Source organism: Bubalus bubalis, chromosome 17 (genome assembly GCF_019923935.1).
Source record: "Bubalus bubalis isolate 160015118507 breed Murrah chromosome 17, NDDB_SH_1, whole genome shotgun sequence".
NCBI lineage: Eukaryota > Metazoa > Chordata > Mammalia > Artiodactyla > Bovidae > Bubalus > Bubalus bubalis.
Genome location: NC_059173.1, coordinates 11176285 through 11192813, shown reverse-complemented (window position 1 = coordinate 11192813; position 16529 = coordinate 11176285). Strand labels below are relative to the sequence as shown.

The following is a 16529-nucleotide window of genomic DNA, read 5'->3' as shown; positions in this document are numbered from 1 at the left end:
TCACAGTTTCCATGTTGGGAGTCCAGGCATGGCTTTGGGTCCTCTGCGCAGCATCTTACAAGGCTGCAATCAGATGTCAGATGGGTCAGATTCCAGATGGCTCCAGATGGCTCAGATTTCATCTGGAGGCTTTCTAGGGGAAGAATAAGCTTCCAGGTAAATCTAATTCATTTCCCAGCAACCATGTGACCTAGGACCTCAACTTCTTGTTGGCTGTTGGCAAGAGGTCACCTCCATGTCCTGGAGGCAGGCTGCAATTCCTAACCAAGCGGACTTCAATTTCATCCCACGGGCCACTTCCTTCATCAAGTATGCAAGGTGACTCTGCAGCTCCAGTCAAGTGAGACAGAGTCTTACATAACATGACGTAATCACAGAGCTGAGGTCCCATCCTGTTTGCAGTATTCCATAGGTTAGAAACACAACCCTGGTCCTGCCCACACTCAAGGCGAGGAGGTTACACAAAGACATGAACACCAGGAGGGGAGGGCCATGGGGTATCACCCGAAAGCCTGTCTTACACAGCCTCCCTATAGGGGTCCTTCCAGCCTTGCTTGAATGCTCCCTGTGAGACCTTACTCTCTCATAAGGAGTCTATGCCATTCTATTGGAAAGATCTTCCTCAAGGTATGCTAATATCCCTCAGCCTGACGTCTCTTCCCATCAGTTGCAAAGCATACATTGGACTCCTGCATGAGGAAGACCACCCATCCTTCCCAAAGAGCCTTAGTTACAACCTCATCCAGCCACCTCCCCAGGTCCCTCTGGTTTTCCATGGAAATGGATGTCTCAACTACCCCTCTTCTTCCTCCTTCATCCCCACTTCTCTTTCTTCATTCTCTTCTGATCCCCCCACCCCCACCCACCACATATTAAAAGTGAAGCGAAATTGTTAGTCGCTCAGTCGTGTCTGACTCTTTGTGACCCCATGGACTGTAGCTCACAAGTCTCCTCTGTCCACGGAATTCTCCAAGCAAGAATACTGGAGTAGGTTGCCATTCCCTTCTCCAGGGCATCTTCCTGACCCAGGGATCAAACCTGGGTCTTCTGCATTGCAGGCAGATTCTTTACTGTCTGAACCACCAGGGAAGTCTCCATGTATCTCCTGCCTTTAAAAAGCAGCTCAGGGACCAAGACAGAGCATGCATGAGATGCTGGGCCATATACCCAGTAGAGACCCTTTCATGGACACATTCCTACAGCTCACAGTCTGGTTATGGGTATGGTCAGACCTGAAGTCAATGCCCCTAACCCCAATACACAGCTCGCTGGGATTAGCACACACAGGAAACGCACGACTCCAATAACACAAGCAGGAATAGGGGTTCCCAAGAGGCCCACCTAGGATAATTGCCTCCTTCTGCAGATGAGCAAAAGGCCTGCTGGAGCTCCCAGCATCCCTCCAGACCTTACCCACTCCCCGTCCTCTGCTCCAAAATACACAGTTGACAAACAACTCATCTAGTGTTTGAAAATGTCACCAATTGGTCCCAGTGGGGATTCGCAAGCCTCCTGTGGATTTTCATGTTTTAATTTCAAAAGCAAACAGAGGGAAACAAACTGGTTTTTCAAACCAAAGCCTTTGCTCTGAAGGGAGAGAATGGCCGTATCTGGGCCTCCTGTGGGCTGGGGAGCATTGTGAACATGGGGACCTTGAGAATACTCTAGTGACAAGAAGGTGGAGCCCTCACTAAGGATTCGGGCTCCATGTCCTCAAGACCAAAGTCCAGTGTTGGGATCTCATTAAAGACCAAAAGTGAAAGTGAAAGTTGCTCAGTTGTGTCTGACTCTTTGCAACCCCATGGACTGCAGCTTGCCAGGCTCTTCTGTCCATGGAATTCTCCAGGCCAGAATACTGGAGTGGGTAGCCATTCCCTTTTCCAGGGGATTGTCCTGACCCAGGGATCGAACCCAGGTCTCCCACACTTCAGGCAGATTCTTTACCATCTGAGCCACAAGGGAAGCCAAAAGTGGAGACCAAAGTGTTGCCTCCTTGGACAAGTTCCTCAGAGTATTGTATTCAATCCAGTAAATGCCTAGAGGGCCTACTGCACACCAGCTTGAGTCCTCTTTGATCTAGTGGGGTTTAAGATCCAAATCCTGGGTCTGTTGCTTATTAGCAGTGTGCATTGGGGCCCCAGTCTGAATGTCTGTTTCAGATCTGTTAAGTGAGAAGGATTTCATGTCTGTTTACTGCCAGGACTCTCAGAGGTTACTCCTTTAAAAAAAAAAAATCATTTATTTCTTTGGCTGTGCCAGGTCTTAGCTGCATCCAGGACCCTTGATCCTCTATCTTCATTGCAGCATGTGGGATCTTTAGTTGCCAACTCTGTTGTGGCATGTGAGATCTAGTTCCCTGACCAGGGATCAGACCTGGGCCCCCTGCATTGGGAGTGAGCAGTCTTACCCACTTAGTCCCTCAGAGGCTACCCCTGACCCTCAGTGGCTGCATGTGGAAACACCCCTGGCTTAGTGGCTCAGGCAGGTCAGGGCGAAGAGGGCTGACCCATCTCCACTCTTATTCACATACTTAGGACAAGGCTTCCTGGAGAATTATGAAGGGCACCTGCCTCTTATTCTCCCAAATAGTCTAAGCTGTTGTAGCTCCCTGAAGGGATCTCAAAGGGTTGCAGGTGAGTGGGCCGTGGAGCGACAGAGTAGACAGGGAACCAAGCCCTCCATCCTCACTTCAGCCCAGATGGCAATGCTGGGTTCCCACTAGCAAAGTAAGGATACCAGTTAAAAATAGAGTGAGCAAAACCAATTTTTAAGAATTTAATATTTAATAAAACCATGAGATCTAGTTTATCGCATTGGGGACCTCAATACTTCACCCTTCTAAGGATCCGTGCCCTTTGCCACATGGATTTCAAATTGCTTTCACCCAAAGGGCAGAGTCTATTTCTCACCTATTTCTAACCCTTGAATCCCGCATGGAATTGTGGCTTACTTTGGTCAATAAAACACAGGAGAGAGATGGGCCATCCTGGGGCTAAGCCTGAAAAAGCCTTGTATGTTTCTATTTACTTTCATCACTGAAATAAAAAGCTCAGGACAGGATGAGAGGCACGCAGAGCTGAGTCATTCCAGCCACAGCATCTTAGATCCGCCGACAGTTTGATGCACAAGAGAGCCCAGCCAAGATCAGCAGAGCCACCAGCCAGGCCCAGATTCCAGAAAATAAGTCATCATTGTTCTATGCCACTGGGTTTTCTTTTATACTTATTTATTTTTAATTGGAGGAGAATTGCTTTACAACATTGTGTTGTTTCTGCCCTATGTCAACATCAATCAGCCATAGGTCTATGTATGTCTCCTCACTCTTGAATCTTCTTCCCACCTCCAACTTCATCCCACCCCTCTAGGTTGTCACAGAGCACCAGATTTGTTACACAGCAAAAGATAACTGATACACTATCCACCGTGGCAACAACAACAACAAAGTGAAGCTTGCTAAACTTGCTACATTTACTTTATAGTTTGGTATTACTTTAACTTACAGTTGCACCATGATACATTAAATGCTTTTAGCCACTAAAGATCTTTATCCAGCTCCACTCTTTATCTGTCTTATATATTTAGCTTCTGAATAAAATTGTATTCACAGAAAGAATTTTGCTGCTAATAAAAGTTTAAAGATCACTGCAGTTGACCTGCTCATTTTCCAGACGCCCAACCCTCAAAGGAGGGAAGGGAATTGCCAAGAGAGCTGTGTGGGGAGGATATGGTGAGAGGCTCAAGAAACCAGCATTCTGGTTGCGCTTCATCTGTGACCTGAATGTACCTGCTCAGGTGCATCTAGAGACTGTTGGAAGGAACCCTCCCCAACAAACCAGCACCAGTGGCCTCTAACACAAAAGGAAACTAGTCCTGACTCCAGGTGGAAGCCCCTCACAGATGTTCCCCATCCGCCAAAACACTGCAGAGCGCACACTCCCAGCTTCTTCCTGCCTCCTACCTTGGTTCTTCATTTCATGCACACAATAGTCACGTAATAAATACCCACCAGATGTCTCTATTAATATATTATAACTCCCCAAAGGAGTGGGATGATGGAAATGCTGTCAGGGCATGAAGGCTCTGAAGCATTAAACAGCGGTGGTGTGCAGAAAATTAATCCTTTTTCTTTCTTCTTATCCCTTCCCTTCCCCCAGGATGCTGACAGAAGCAGGTGTCAGCAGGAAGTCTCTTTACACCTCAGAAAATGAGATTTTAATGAATCCTGAAGGGGAGGGTGTGGAAGGAGGGACATCCACAACACAGAACATTTTATACAAGTCCTGCTGGTATAAAGGCCCTTTTGGATGAGATTTACCCCTACCAGACTCAGGGGGGTGCCAAAAGGGTGCTGTGGTTCCCTAACTCCCTTCAGAAAGCTAAGGGGATCTCGGGATCCTGGCAATCTTTTAAACCAGACTGAGTTCCATTCAGCTTTCCTAAAATCCCATGCTGTCTCTCCTATTTAGACTTTGCGTATGCTGTTCCCTTACCTGGAACTCCTCTGTCTCTTCTCTATCTTGTACCTCCTTTACACAATCTCAGCTTACACAATACTTCTTCCAGAAAACTTCCCCATCTTTGTACTCCCACAGGACACTGATCTGCTATTATAGCTCCTTGCACGATAAAGTATATTTGTTGGTGACTGACTATTTGTTTGTAAACCCTTTTGGGGTTTGGACCTAACAGAAGCAGAAGATATTAAGAGGAGGAGGCAAGGATACACAGAAGAACTATACAAAAAAGACCTTAATAACCCAGATAACCATGATGGTGTGATCACTCACCTACAGCCAGACATCCTGGAATGTGAAATCAAGTGGGGCTTAGGAAGCATCAATATGAACAAAGCTAGTGGAGGTGATGGAATTCCAGCTGAGCTATTTCAAATCCTAAAAGATGATGCTGTCAAAGTGCTGCACTCAATATGCCAGCAAATTTGGAAAATTCAGCAGTGGCCACAGGACTGGAAAAGGTCAGTTTTCATTCCAATCCCAAAGAAAGGCAATGCCAAAGTTTGTTCAAACTACTGCACAATTGCACTCATCTCACATGCTAGCAAAGGAATGCTCAAAATTCCCGAAGTTAGGCTTCAACAGTACATAAACTGGGAACTTCCAGATGTTCAAGCTGAATTTAGAAAAGGCAGAGGAACCAGAGATCAAATTGCCAACCTCTGCTAGATCACAGAAAAAGCAAAAGAATTCTAGAAAAACATCTACTTCTGTTTCACTGACTGCACTAAACCCTTTGACTGTGTGGATCACAACAAACTGTGGAAAATTCTGAAAGAGATGGGAATACCAGACCACCTGACCTGCCTCCTGAGAAATCTGTATGTAGATCAAGAAGCAGTTAGAAATGGACATGGAACAATGGACAGGTTCAAAATAGGGAAAGGAGTATGTCAAGGCTGTATATTGTCACCCTGCTTATTTTAACTTATATGCAGAGTACATCATGCGAAATGTAGGGCTGGATGAAGCACAGGCTGGAATCAAATTTGCAGGGAGAAATACCAATAACCTCAGATATGCAGATGACACCACTCTTATGGCAGAAAGCAAAGAGGAACTAAAGAGCCTCTTCATGAAGGCAAAAGAAGAGAGTGAAAAAGCTGACTTAAAACTCAGCATTCAAAAGCTAAGATTATGGCCTCTGGTCCCATCATTTTGTGGCAAATAGATGGGGAAACAATGGAAACACTGACAGACCTTATTTTCTTGGGCCCCAAAATCACTGCAAATGGTGACTGTAGCCATGAAACTAAAAGTCACTTGCTCCCTGGAAGAAAACCTATGACAAACCTAAACAGCATATTAAAAATCAGAGACATTACTTTGCCAACAAAGGTCCATATAGTCAAAGCTATGGTTTTTCCAGTAGTCATGTATGGATGTGAGAGTTGGACCATAAAGGAAGCTGAGTGCCAAAGAACTGATGCTTTTGAATTGTGGTGTTGGAGAAGACTCTTGAGAGTCCCTTGGACTGCAAGGAGATCAAACAAGTCAATCCTAAAGGAAATCAGTCCTGAACATTCATTGGAAGGACTGATGCTGAAGCTGAAGCTCCAATACTTTGGCCACATGATGCGAAGAACAGACTCATTTGAAAAGACCCTGATGCTGGGAAAGATTGAAGGCAGGAGGAGATGGGGACGACAGAGGATGAGATGGTTGAATGGCATCACCAACTCGATGGACATGAGTTTCACAAGCTCTGACTGAGAGTTGGTGATGGACAGGGAAGCCTGGGGTGCTGCAGTCCATGGGGGTCACAGAGAATTGGACACTACTGAGTGACTGAAATGAACTGAACTGAAACCCTTCTAGACATCCACTCAGACTTTGACTAACCTTGTATTCCTGATGCTTAGCACAGAGCATGATACATACTAAGCACTGCTGCTGCTGCTAAGTCACTTCAGTCGTGTCCGACTCTGTGCGACCCCATAGACGGCAGCCAACCAGGCTCCCCTGTCCCTGGGATTCTCCAGGCAAGAACACTGGAGTGGGTTGCCATTTCCTTCTCCAATGCATGAAAGTGAAAAGTGAAAGTGAAGTCGCTCAGTCGTGTCCGACCCTCAGTGATCCCTTGGACTGCAGCCTACCAGGCTCCACCATCCATGGGATTTTCCAGGCAAGAGTACTGGAGTGGGGTGCCATTGCCTTCTCCAATACTAAGCACTGGGTATCTGTTAATGAAAGGAAAAGGGGAAGGGAGGGAGAGGCAGAAGGAGAGGATGGAGAGCATGAAGGAGGGAGGGAAGGAGCATGAATATATATCCTACCTTTCAACTTTCAGCATTCAGGAAGCCTAAAGTGCTTAGGACCCTCTAAAGTCATGAACTTCTCTCTTGCAATGTTCGTATTTATAATCAGACATCTCAGCATCTCTACTAGCATGTCTGAATTATATCAGCTCAGTTCAGTTCAGTTCAGTCACTCAGTCATGTCTGACTCTTTGCAACCCTACGAGCTGCAGCACTCCAGGCCTCCCTGTCCATCACCAACTCCTGGAGTCCACCAAAACCCATGTCCATTGAGTCAGTGATGCCATCCAACCATCTCATCCTCTGTTGTCCCCTTCTCCTCCTGTCCTCGATCTTTCCCAGCATCAGGGTCTTCTCAAATGAGTCAGCTCTTCTCATCAGGTGGCCAAAGTACTGGAGTTTCAGCTTCAACATCAGTCCTTCCAGTGAACACCCAGGACTGATCTCCTTTAGGATGGACTGGTTGGATCTCTTTGCAGTCCAAGGGACTCTCAAGAGTCTTCTCTAACACCACAGTTCAAAAGCATCAATTCTTCTGCACTCGGCTTTCTTTACAGTCCAACTCTCACATCCATACATGACCACTGGAAAAACCATAGCCTTGACTAGACGGACCTTTGTTGACAAAGTAATGTCTCTGCTTTTGAATATGCTATCTAGGTTGGTCATAACTTTCCTTCCAAGGAGTAAGCGTCTTTTAATTTCATGGCTGCAATCACCATCTGCAGTGATTTTGGAGCCCCCCAAAATAAAGTCAGCCATTGTTTCCATTGTTTCCCCATCTATCTGCCATGAAGTGATGGGACCAGAGGCCATGATCTTAGTTTTCTGAATCTTGAGCTTTAAGCCAACTTTTTCACTCTCCTATTTCACTTTCATCAAGAGGCTTTTTAGTTCTTCTTCACTTTCTGCCATAAGGGTGGTGTCATCTGCATATATGAGGTTATTGATACTTCTCCCAGCAATCTTGATTCCAGCTTGAGCTTCCTCCAACCCAGCGTTTCTCATGATGTACTCTGCATATAAGTTAAATAAGCAGGGTGACAATATACAGCCTTGACACACTCCTTTTCCTGTTGCTTCCTGACCTGCATACAGGTTTCTCAAGAGGCAGGTCAGGCGGTCTGGTATTCCCATCTCTTTCAGATATACTCAAAATATTCATAAAAAGATACTGTCTGACCATAATTTTACCAACCAACAACAGAAAATGTAGAACACACACACTATATATATATATATACACACACACACAAGGGTAAGGTTAGATTGTAATCCACCCCTTCCTCTGACTTTGTTTGGTGCTTTACAGAAGTTATGACCAACCTAGACAGCATATTCAAAAGCAGAGACATTACTTTGTCAACAAAGGTCCGTCTAGTCAAGGCTATGGTTTTTCCAGTGGTCATGTATGGATGTGAGAGTTGGACTGTAAAGAAAGCCGAGTGCAGAAGAATTGATGCTTTTGAACTGTGGTGTTAGAGAAGACTCTTGAGAGTCCCTTGGACTGCAAAGAGATCTAACCAGTCCATCCTAAAGGAGATCAGTCCTGGGTGTTCACTGGAAGGACTGATGTTGAAGCTGAAACTCCAGTACTTTGGCCACCTGATGAGAAGAGCTGACTTATTTGAGAAGACCCTGATGCTGGAAAAGATCGAGGGCAGGAGGAGAAGGTAATGACAGAGGATGAGATGGTTGGATGGCATCACTGACTCAATGGACATGGGTTTTGGTGGACTCCAGGAGTTGGTGATGGACAGGGAGGCCTGGCGTGCTGTGGTTCATGGGGTTGCAAAGAGTCAGACACGACTGAGTGACTGAACTGAACTGAACTGAACCTTTCCCATGCATCTCATTTGACCACACCACCTCCCAGTTAAGGTGGAAGGGCAGGATTAACATAGCTAGGAGCTTTGTGCATGCTCAGTCGCTAAGTCATGTCCGACTCTTTGCAACTTCAAGGTCTGTAGCCCTCCAGGCTCTGTCCATGGGATTTTTCAGGCAAGAATACTGGAGTGGTAGCCATTTCTTCCTCCAGAGAGTCTTCCCAGCCCAGGGATTGAACCTGTGTCTCCTGCTGCATTGGCAGGTGGATTCTTTACCACTGAGCCACCTGGGTTAACATACCCATGTTATAAAGGAGATGGGCAGGGTTCAAGGAAGTGACACTGAGTCCCAGAGCAGAACTTAGACCTGGGTGTTCTGAGGCCAGGCTCAGTGCTCTGCTTGTGGATCTGTAATAACTCCCCTACCGTGGGGAGAGTAAAATGACCTTCCTTTAGTCTCCCGATGTGTACACACAACCAAAACCCCATCTGCTTTGCAGCCTAACTGTTCATTTATTGGACCCAGCATCCAATCTGTCATGCATATTTAGGAAATGAATCTAATTTAAAACAAAAGTTATGAGCAAAGATGGGACCTCGGAGTCAAAGGCATTTCATTGGGCAATCAGGCTGACCTCCCATGAGGTGACAGAGACCATGTGTTTAGCATATAACTTCCCACAAGCTCTGTTCTGTTCTTCATCATCTTTGATTAATGACAGCAGTCATTTGAGTTAATATTTTCTTTATCTAAGAACAGTGTTTCCAGGAAAAATGCAAAAGAAACAGAAGGTGGTTAATAAACTTGCTGAATCCCACAAGCTGCTAACAAAAATTAAATTGAGGGCTCCCCTAAGGAATGTTTTCCATCCTTTTATCAAGAATTTTTTTCTAGAAATTTCATATTTTTTTCTCAAGACGGGTGTGCTTTTTTTTTTTAACAACTTGGATTTTTTTTAGTAGATATATAAAACATGTTAGTTCCTTTTTGAACCAACTCTCCTTAGGGGCAAGCCACTTTCATCAGAAAAGAGATAAAATTCAGTCTGTAGAAAAATAAAAGTATCATAAAATACTCACTGCTCTTTATCACTGAAGGTAGGCAAAGAAAGGAGAGAAAGAAAAAAAATGAATAAAGTTAGGGAGAAAAAACACCTTGTAACAGTATTAGCACTGGATGCAACAACCACACGGTTCAGCTTAAATGACAATGACCTACTTCCATTGTTTATCAGTCATTGTTATCTTATTTTAGCACATCTAAAACATGGTTGCTGTAGGGTCATATATTCACAGCTTTGATGAACATGACCCATCAGTTCAGTTTATTAATTAACCCGTCTGATCATTTATGCATTTGAATAGTATTTTTTTGGCACTAAAGAGGAATCATTTAATGATAACAAGGCCACCACCACCATTCTTGTTTTCTGTTGTTTCAAACACTGAGGGTTAAGGAGCACACTGTTATTGTTTAGTAACTAAGTCGTGTCTGACTCTTTGTGACCCCGTGGACTGTAGCCCACCAGGCTTCCCTGCCCATGGGATTTCCCAGCAAGCATACTGGACTGGGTTGCCATTTCCTCCTCCAGGGGATCTTCCCAACTCAGGGATCGAACCTGCATCTCTTGCATCGGCAGGTGGATTCTTTACCACTGATCTACCAGGAAAGTTCTAAGGAGCATGTTAAGAAAGGGCAAAGAGCCCTGAACAGTGGTTGGATCATCCAAAAGTAGAACTCAACAGTGCCCCATTTTGGGGAAGCAAGTCCTTCCATTCTAAAAAGAAGACCAGCCTCTCCATTTACTAGTCATGCTACCACAGACAGGTCACATCGTCCCTTTGTGCCTCGGTTTCCACCTCTGGTCTCTGCCACTCTCAGGTTTGCAGACTTGAAAGCCACAGCGAATAATCAACTATCAGAGACAGCATTTCTCCCCATGTACCCTCAACATAGAGAACTGAATCCCTGCTCTACCCCTGCAAGAAAGAAATACATTCTCTCCTTTCAAACACAATCACAATTGTCTTCCAAACACCATCGTTGGATTCAAGGAGACTGAGAGAGGAAGGCATTTGAAAATCACAAAGGCAGTAAGTGTATCTGGCTAGCCAGCAGTTAATTAAGACTAGATTTCTTAATTTACTGGAGAAAGACATTAGAGAATCATCTGCATTAGCACCTCATCACTGCTGCAGACTAGATAGCATGTGTGATGACTATAATTCACCCATTAACATTTATTGGAAAATAATTTTAATATCTGAAGAAAATGCAGTAGCAATCAAGCCAGCCAGATGCATTAGGAATGCCAAGATGTTTCACAGAAGCCCGGGAGCACTTTAAGGAAATAGCATCCAGACTGCTTGAATAATTCTAATTTAATTGTAAGGCAAATTGTTTGGCTTCATATTGACTAAAGTAAACTGTGATGGATGGGGTTTTAATTAACTGACATTTCTTAAATAAAATAAATATTTTACCCCATCCACCTTCAGGCAACTGTTTATAGAGAGACAGTTTTTGGCTGATAAGATATTCTTTGCCAAATGAGTTTAGTATCAAGAGAACTTTCATGGGAAGGGCTTGGAAACCAGAAGTTTCCTTTCAAAACAGAAACCAACAGAGTTCAATAATGTCTTCAAAACTGTTAAACTCGTAGAACTAGAGGAGGTTTTAGGTGAAAACAGTAAACAGGGACTTTTGCTTCAGAGAATACGAGTGGACTACATATTCTGAAAGACCCTCATCAATATATAATTAGGACCTTGATAATTAAGGGCAAATCTTATTAACACAGTTCTAGGATTGCTAGCGGAGAAGGTAATGGCACCCCACTCCAGTACTCTTGCCTGGAAAATCCCATGGACGGAGGAGCCCTGGTGGGCTACAGTCCACGGGGTCGCTAAGAGTCAGACATGACTGAGCGACTTCATTTTCACTTTTCACTTTCATGCATTGGAGAAGGAAATGGCAACCCACTCCAGTGCTCTTGCCTGGAGAATCCCAGGGACGGCGGAGCCTGGTTGGCTGCCGTCTATGGGGTTGCACAGAGTCGGACACGACTGACGCGACTTAGCAGCAGCAGCAGCAGCAGCAGCAGCAGCAGGATTGCTAGAAAGTAAAGGAATTCTCCAAAACCCCTCTACCTTTGAAAAAAACAGACAAAATAGACTTCATCAAAATAAAAAACGTTTCCTCTTCAAAAGACTATGTTATGAAAAAGAAAATGTGAGTCATAGACTGAGAAAAATATGTGCAAAATGTGTCTCCAACAAACGACTTTTATCTACAGCACATTAAAAAAAAAACATGTTAAAACTTAATAACAAGAAGATAAATGACCTGATTTTTAAGTGGACAAAGTGTTTAAACAGACACTTTAACAAAGAGGTTATATGAATGTCAAACTTACATAGAAAGATGTTCAATATCATTATTCATTAAGGGGAGTGCAAGTTAAAATCACAAAACAAATGCCACTATGCCCACATACAATGGTTAAAATGGAAAAGACAAATCGTATCAAGTGTTGGTGAGAAAGGAGACAGACGGAACTCTCATACACTTCTGGTGGAAATTTAAAGTGGTACAAACAATTTGGAAAACAGTTTGGAAGTTTTTTTAGAAGTTAAACATTTACCTACGAAGCCACTGAGACATCTTCCTCCTAGGTATTTCCTTAAGAGAAATACAAGCATATGTCTATACAAATTTTACTTGTACTAGCCAAAAAAACTAGAAACAACCCAAATGTCCATCAACAGATGAATGGATAAACAAACTGTAGTACATTCACACAATGAAATATTACTTTTTTAGCAATAAAAGGAATAAACTATTGATACGAAAAACAATATGAATGGATCATGATTTAATTATGCCAAGTCAAAGAAGACATCTTCCCTCAAAGAGATGATTCCATTTACATAATTACTTAGGGGTGGGTGGTGACAGGGAGGAGCAAAGGGGAATGAGTATGCATGTAAGTGTAAAAATGATCAAATTGTACTTTAGATGTGTACTGTTGGAGGTACATTAGTTATACCTTTAAAAGGCAATTTTTAAAAAGAGAAAAAGAAAACCCAGCAAACTGAATCCAGAACTGGGAGCTCTGAGCAGGAAACCAATGTAAACACCAACATTGTGTCCCAGAGACCAACTCTGAGCTCCTAACTAGATGAAGAAGCTGAATCTGGGACCCCCTAAGGGAGCTCAGATCACATCCTTGGTGAGTAGCACACACTTCCTGGCAGAAGCAAATGCAAATCTCTCTGAAGAAAATATTCTCATGGTAGGTCTCCAGGATTCTTACAGGTTAAGCTCACAATAAAACATTACCAAGCAATCATGATAAAGAAGCTGTGAATGGAATACTATTTGGCCATAAAAAAAACAGATTTGAGTCAGTTCTAATGAGGTGGATGAACCTAGAGCCTATCATACAGAGTGAAGTCAGTCAGAAAGAGAAAAACAAATATCATATATTAACATATATATATGGAATCTAGAAAGATGGTACTGATGAACCTATTTGCAAAGCAGCAATGAAGACACAGACATAGAGAAGAGACTAATGGGCAAGGGTGGTAGGGAGGGTAAGATAATGGAGAGAGTAGCACAGAAGCATATACACTGCTGCTGCTAAGTTGCTTCAGTCGTGTCCAACTCTGTGTGACCCCATAGACAGCAGCCCACCAAGGTTCCCCCGTCCCTGGGATTCTCCCGGCAAGAACACTAGAGTGGGTTGCCATTTCCTTCTCCAATGCATGAAAGTGAAAAGTGAAAGTAAAGTCGCTTAGTCGTGTCCGACTCTTAGCGACCCCTTGGACTGCAGCCCAACAGGCTCCTCCGTCCATGGGATTTGCCAGGCAAGAGTACTGGAGTGGGTGCCATTGCCTTCTCCAGCATATACACTAGCATATGTAAAATAGATAGCCAATGGGAATTTGCTGTATGACCCAGGGAACTCAAACTGGGGCTCTGTAACAATCTAGAGGGGTGGGAAAGGGTTGGAGGTGTGAGGGAAGTTCAAGACGGAGGGGACATATGTACACCTATGGCGAATCCGTATTGATGTATGGCAGAAATCAAACCAGTATTGTAAAGCAATTATCCTTCAATTAAAAATAAATAAATTTTAAAAATTACCAAGTGTTCAAAAAATAAGACCTTTGAGTGGAAATCTTCAGTGATGATAAACAATAGACATAGATTGTCAAGGTCTTTAGGCGGTGGTATGCTGGTGAATGTTTAACAGTTGCACTTTCAGAGCAAAACCCCACTGAGGCTGATTTCGAGTACCTATATGATATCACTAAATGCAAAGCTGGGAGGAAACATGCAGTACCATACTAAGATACAGTGTTTCACTATACAAGTATCACAGACAACAAGTAACACAGAGAATAGCAAAATGTAATAAAATAAGTAAGAAATGATTAATGTTGAGTATTCACCACTTTGTCCAATATAATTTAATTATAAAACTATACAACTTAATTTTTAGTAACAGTCATATTTAACAACCGACTTGCAAAATTCCTGCCAATTTAACAACAGCTCTAAGGACCAGCATGGTACAGAGCCAATACACCACCGATTCAGGTGTAATAATTACTTAATACAGAATGTGAAGTTATTTTTATGTGAATTTCCCAATTTTTAAATGATCAGGCCAAAACTAAAAAATACATTTCTGCAAGTCACAGTCAGCTGGTGGCCTGTCAGTTTGCAACCTCTGATTGAGTCCAACTTCCTTATTTAATTGATGATAAACTGAGGCCCAAAGAAGGAATAGAGACTCACCCAGTAAATTAGTTCAGATTTAGGACCAGAATCAAGTCTGATTCTAACCAACAGTTTAGTGCTCTTTCCATTTCACCAGACCACCTCTCATTTAGGGCATGGAGCTCAGAGTTTCATCTTGATACTCCAACTTTGCAAAGTAGTAAAATCAGTGGAAGAGTTTCCACAACAGAACTCCCACTAGCTTCTTTTTTCCCCCACCCCAGGGATGGAAGTTCTCTTTTTTCCCCTACTACTCTCCTCCTTCAAGTGTAGATCAGGACCTCATTGCCTCTAAGCAGATGACTTCCAGGAATACCCAGTGACTTACTTTGATTGCAGGGGTCGGTCACTGGGACACATCCAACGGCTTGAGCTGCTGCTGAACACGGTGTCAGTCATGGCTGAAGCCCAGCACTCCTGGAAAACATCAGCCCAGAAAGGTCATCATGCAAATGGTCATTCAATCACTCCTTATTTCTCAGGTCCCTTGTCTATGTCTGAGTGGTATGGGGAAGAAACAGAGCTTCATCCAGCTTCTCCACTTTCCAGATGGGACCTTCAGGACCAAGAGGGAAATTGTCACATCCCCCTTTTGGCAGAAATGGATCAGAATGAAGAACTCTTTCCCTTTAATCTGTATTCCTCCCATTCATTTTTGATGCAAGAGGAAGGGTGCGTATGTGCATGCTAAGTCACTTCGGTTGTGTCCAACTCTCTGCCCCCGCCATGGACTGTAGCCTGCCAGGCTCCTCTGTGGGGATTCTCCAGGCAAGGATACTGGAATATTGCCAAGAATACTGGAGGGTTGCCATGCCCTCCTCCAGGGGCTCTTCCCCACCCAGGGATCAAATCTGCATCTCTGTTGCCTCCTGCAGGTGGGCTCTTTAACACTAGAGCCACCTGGGAAGAGCTCTTAACTCCAATCCAGGATATTTCTACTAGAGGATGTCATCTGGCTCACGTACTAGTCATCTTGGCCTTGGGTAGGTAAAAAAAAAAAAAGCAAAACCCATCTCTCAGAGTTTTGAGGTCTCAAATGCTAGAGTCATCCCTGGCTTGCTTTCTTTTTAATACTCTACACCCAAGCCATCAGAAAGTCATGGCTTGATTGTCATAAATAGAGCCAGAATCTTCCCAATATTCTCTGCCCAATTTGCTTCTGTGCTGATCCAAATCTCTGCTGCCCCAGCCTGCCTTACTACAGGAGCCGCTTCACTGTCTCCTGCTTCTGCTCTTGGCCCACCTCAGTCTATGCTCCACACAGTGACCAGGGAGATGGTCACAGACATAAACCACAGCTTGTGAAAACAGCATCACCACAGTTGGGATCTCCCGCTAAAATGTAAGCTTCCTGCAGAATTCTTCCTGTTTTGTTCTCTGTTTAATCTCCAACACCCAGCATAGCTCCTGGCATGGAGAAGGCATTTAGTAAATAAGTATTGAATGTGTGAATGAGTCTTCATCAATGCTAAGCAAGTCCAGCTGAACTTAGGCGAACTTGTGTTCTTTCTGGACCTCCACTCCTCCCTGCTCCCCTGAGTATAGCCAAAGAGTAAGGGGAAAGAGACCATGGAGATCACAGTTAATTTATTGTTTTAAAAAGTTTTGGAAGGTAGGTCATGGGGTCCAGTGGGTCCTGATTTCGCTGAAGTTCTTGTTACATCACAGCCCTTTTCCCCAGGAAGCCGAATAGATGAGCAGTTGGGAGGGGAACAGGGAGAGAACTATCTTTCCTATTCTGCAGCCAGTTCAATTATTAAATATTCACATGGGTGGGGTGGGGGTGGAGGGCTCTGATGGTTGGACACAGGAGAGGAAAGACCCCTTACAGAAAAGCCATTTCATCTGTTCCCAGGTGGTTAACATAATCTTCCTAGTATAATATGACCGTTTCATTGTTTCCACTCTGAACATAGAAAAAGGAGCGATGACTCCTGTTGCGAAGGAAATATGCTGAAAAGAACCTTAACTTCTCATTACTGCCTGTGCCAAGAGCTGAATGAGGCTTCCCGGGCCCCCGGGGGTCCCCTGCTCTCAGTAATGAGCTTCCTTGGCTGCCCTTGACTGGAACAGCCAAGCGTTCATTTGAATGCATCGCCTCCTGAAGCAAGATGCAACAGTGCCCTTGGAGGATCCCAGG

At 44.0% G+C, this 16529-nt stretch overlaps 1 protein-coding gene across 7 annotated transcripts in view; it reads right to left on the bottom strand.

The window, feature by feature from the left end:
- The window catches only part of RPH3A (rabphilin 3A), a 277513-nt gene that overhangs the window by 52504 nt on the left and 208480 nt on the right, over positions 1–16529 (bottom strand). For 4 of the 7 annotated variants that reach the window (XM_044930102.2, XM_006052994.4, XM_006052993.4 and 1 more), the window contains 2 exons: positions 14718–14806; positions 9679–9690 (listed from right to left, as the gene is read on the bottom strand). In XM_044930102.2, coding sequence (XP_044786037.2) covers positions 9679–9690; positions 14718–14788 — 83 coding nt within the window. In that variant the 5' untranslated portion in view covers positions 14789–14806. Of the gene's footprint in view, positions 1–9678; positions 9691–14717; positions 14807–15632; positions 15757–16529 lie in introns of those variants that run through there. The other 3 variants (XM_044930105.2, XM_044930106.2, XM_006052996.4) reach the window with 3 other exon arrangements.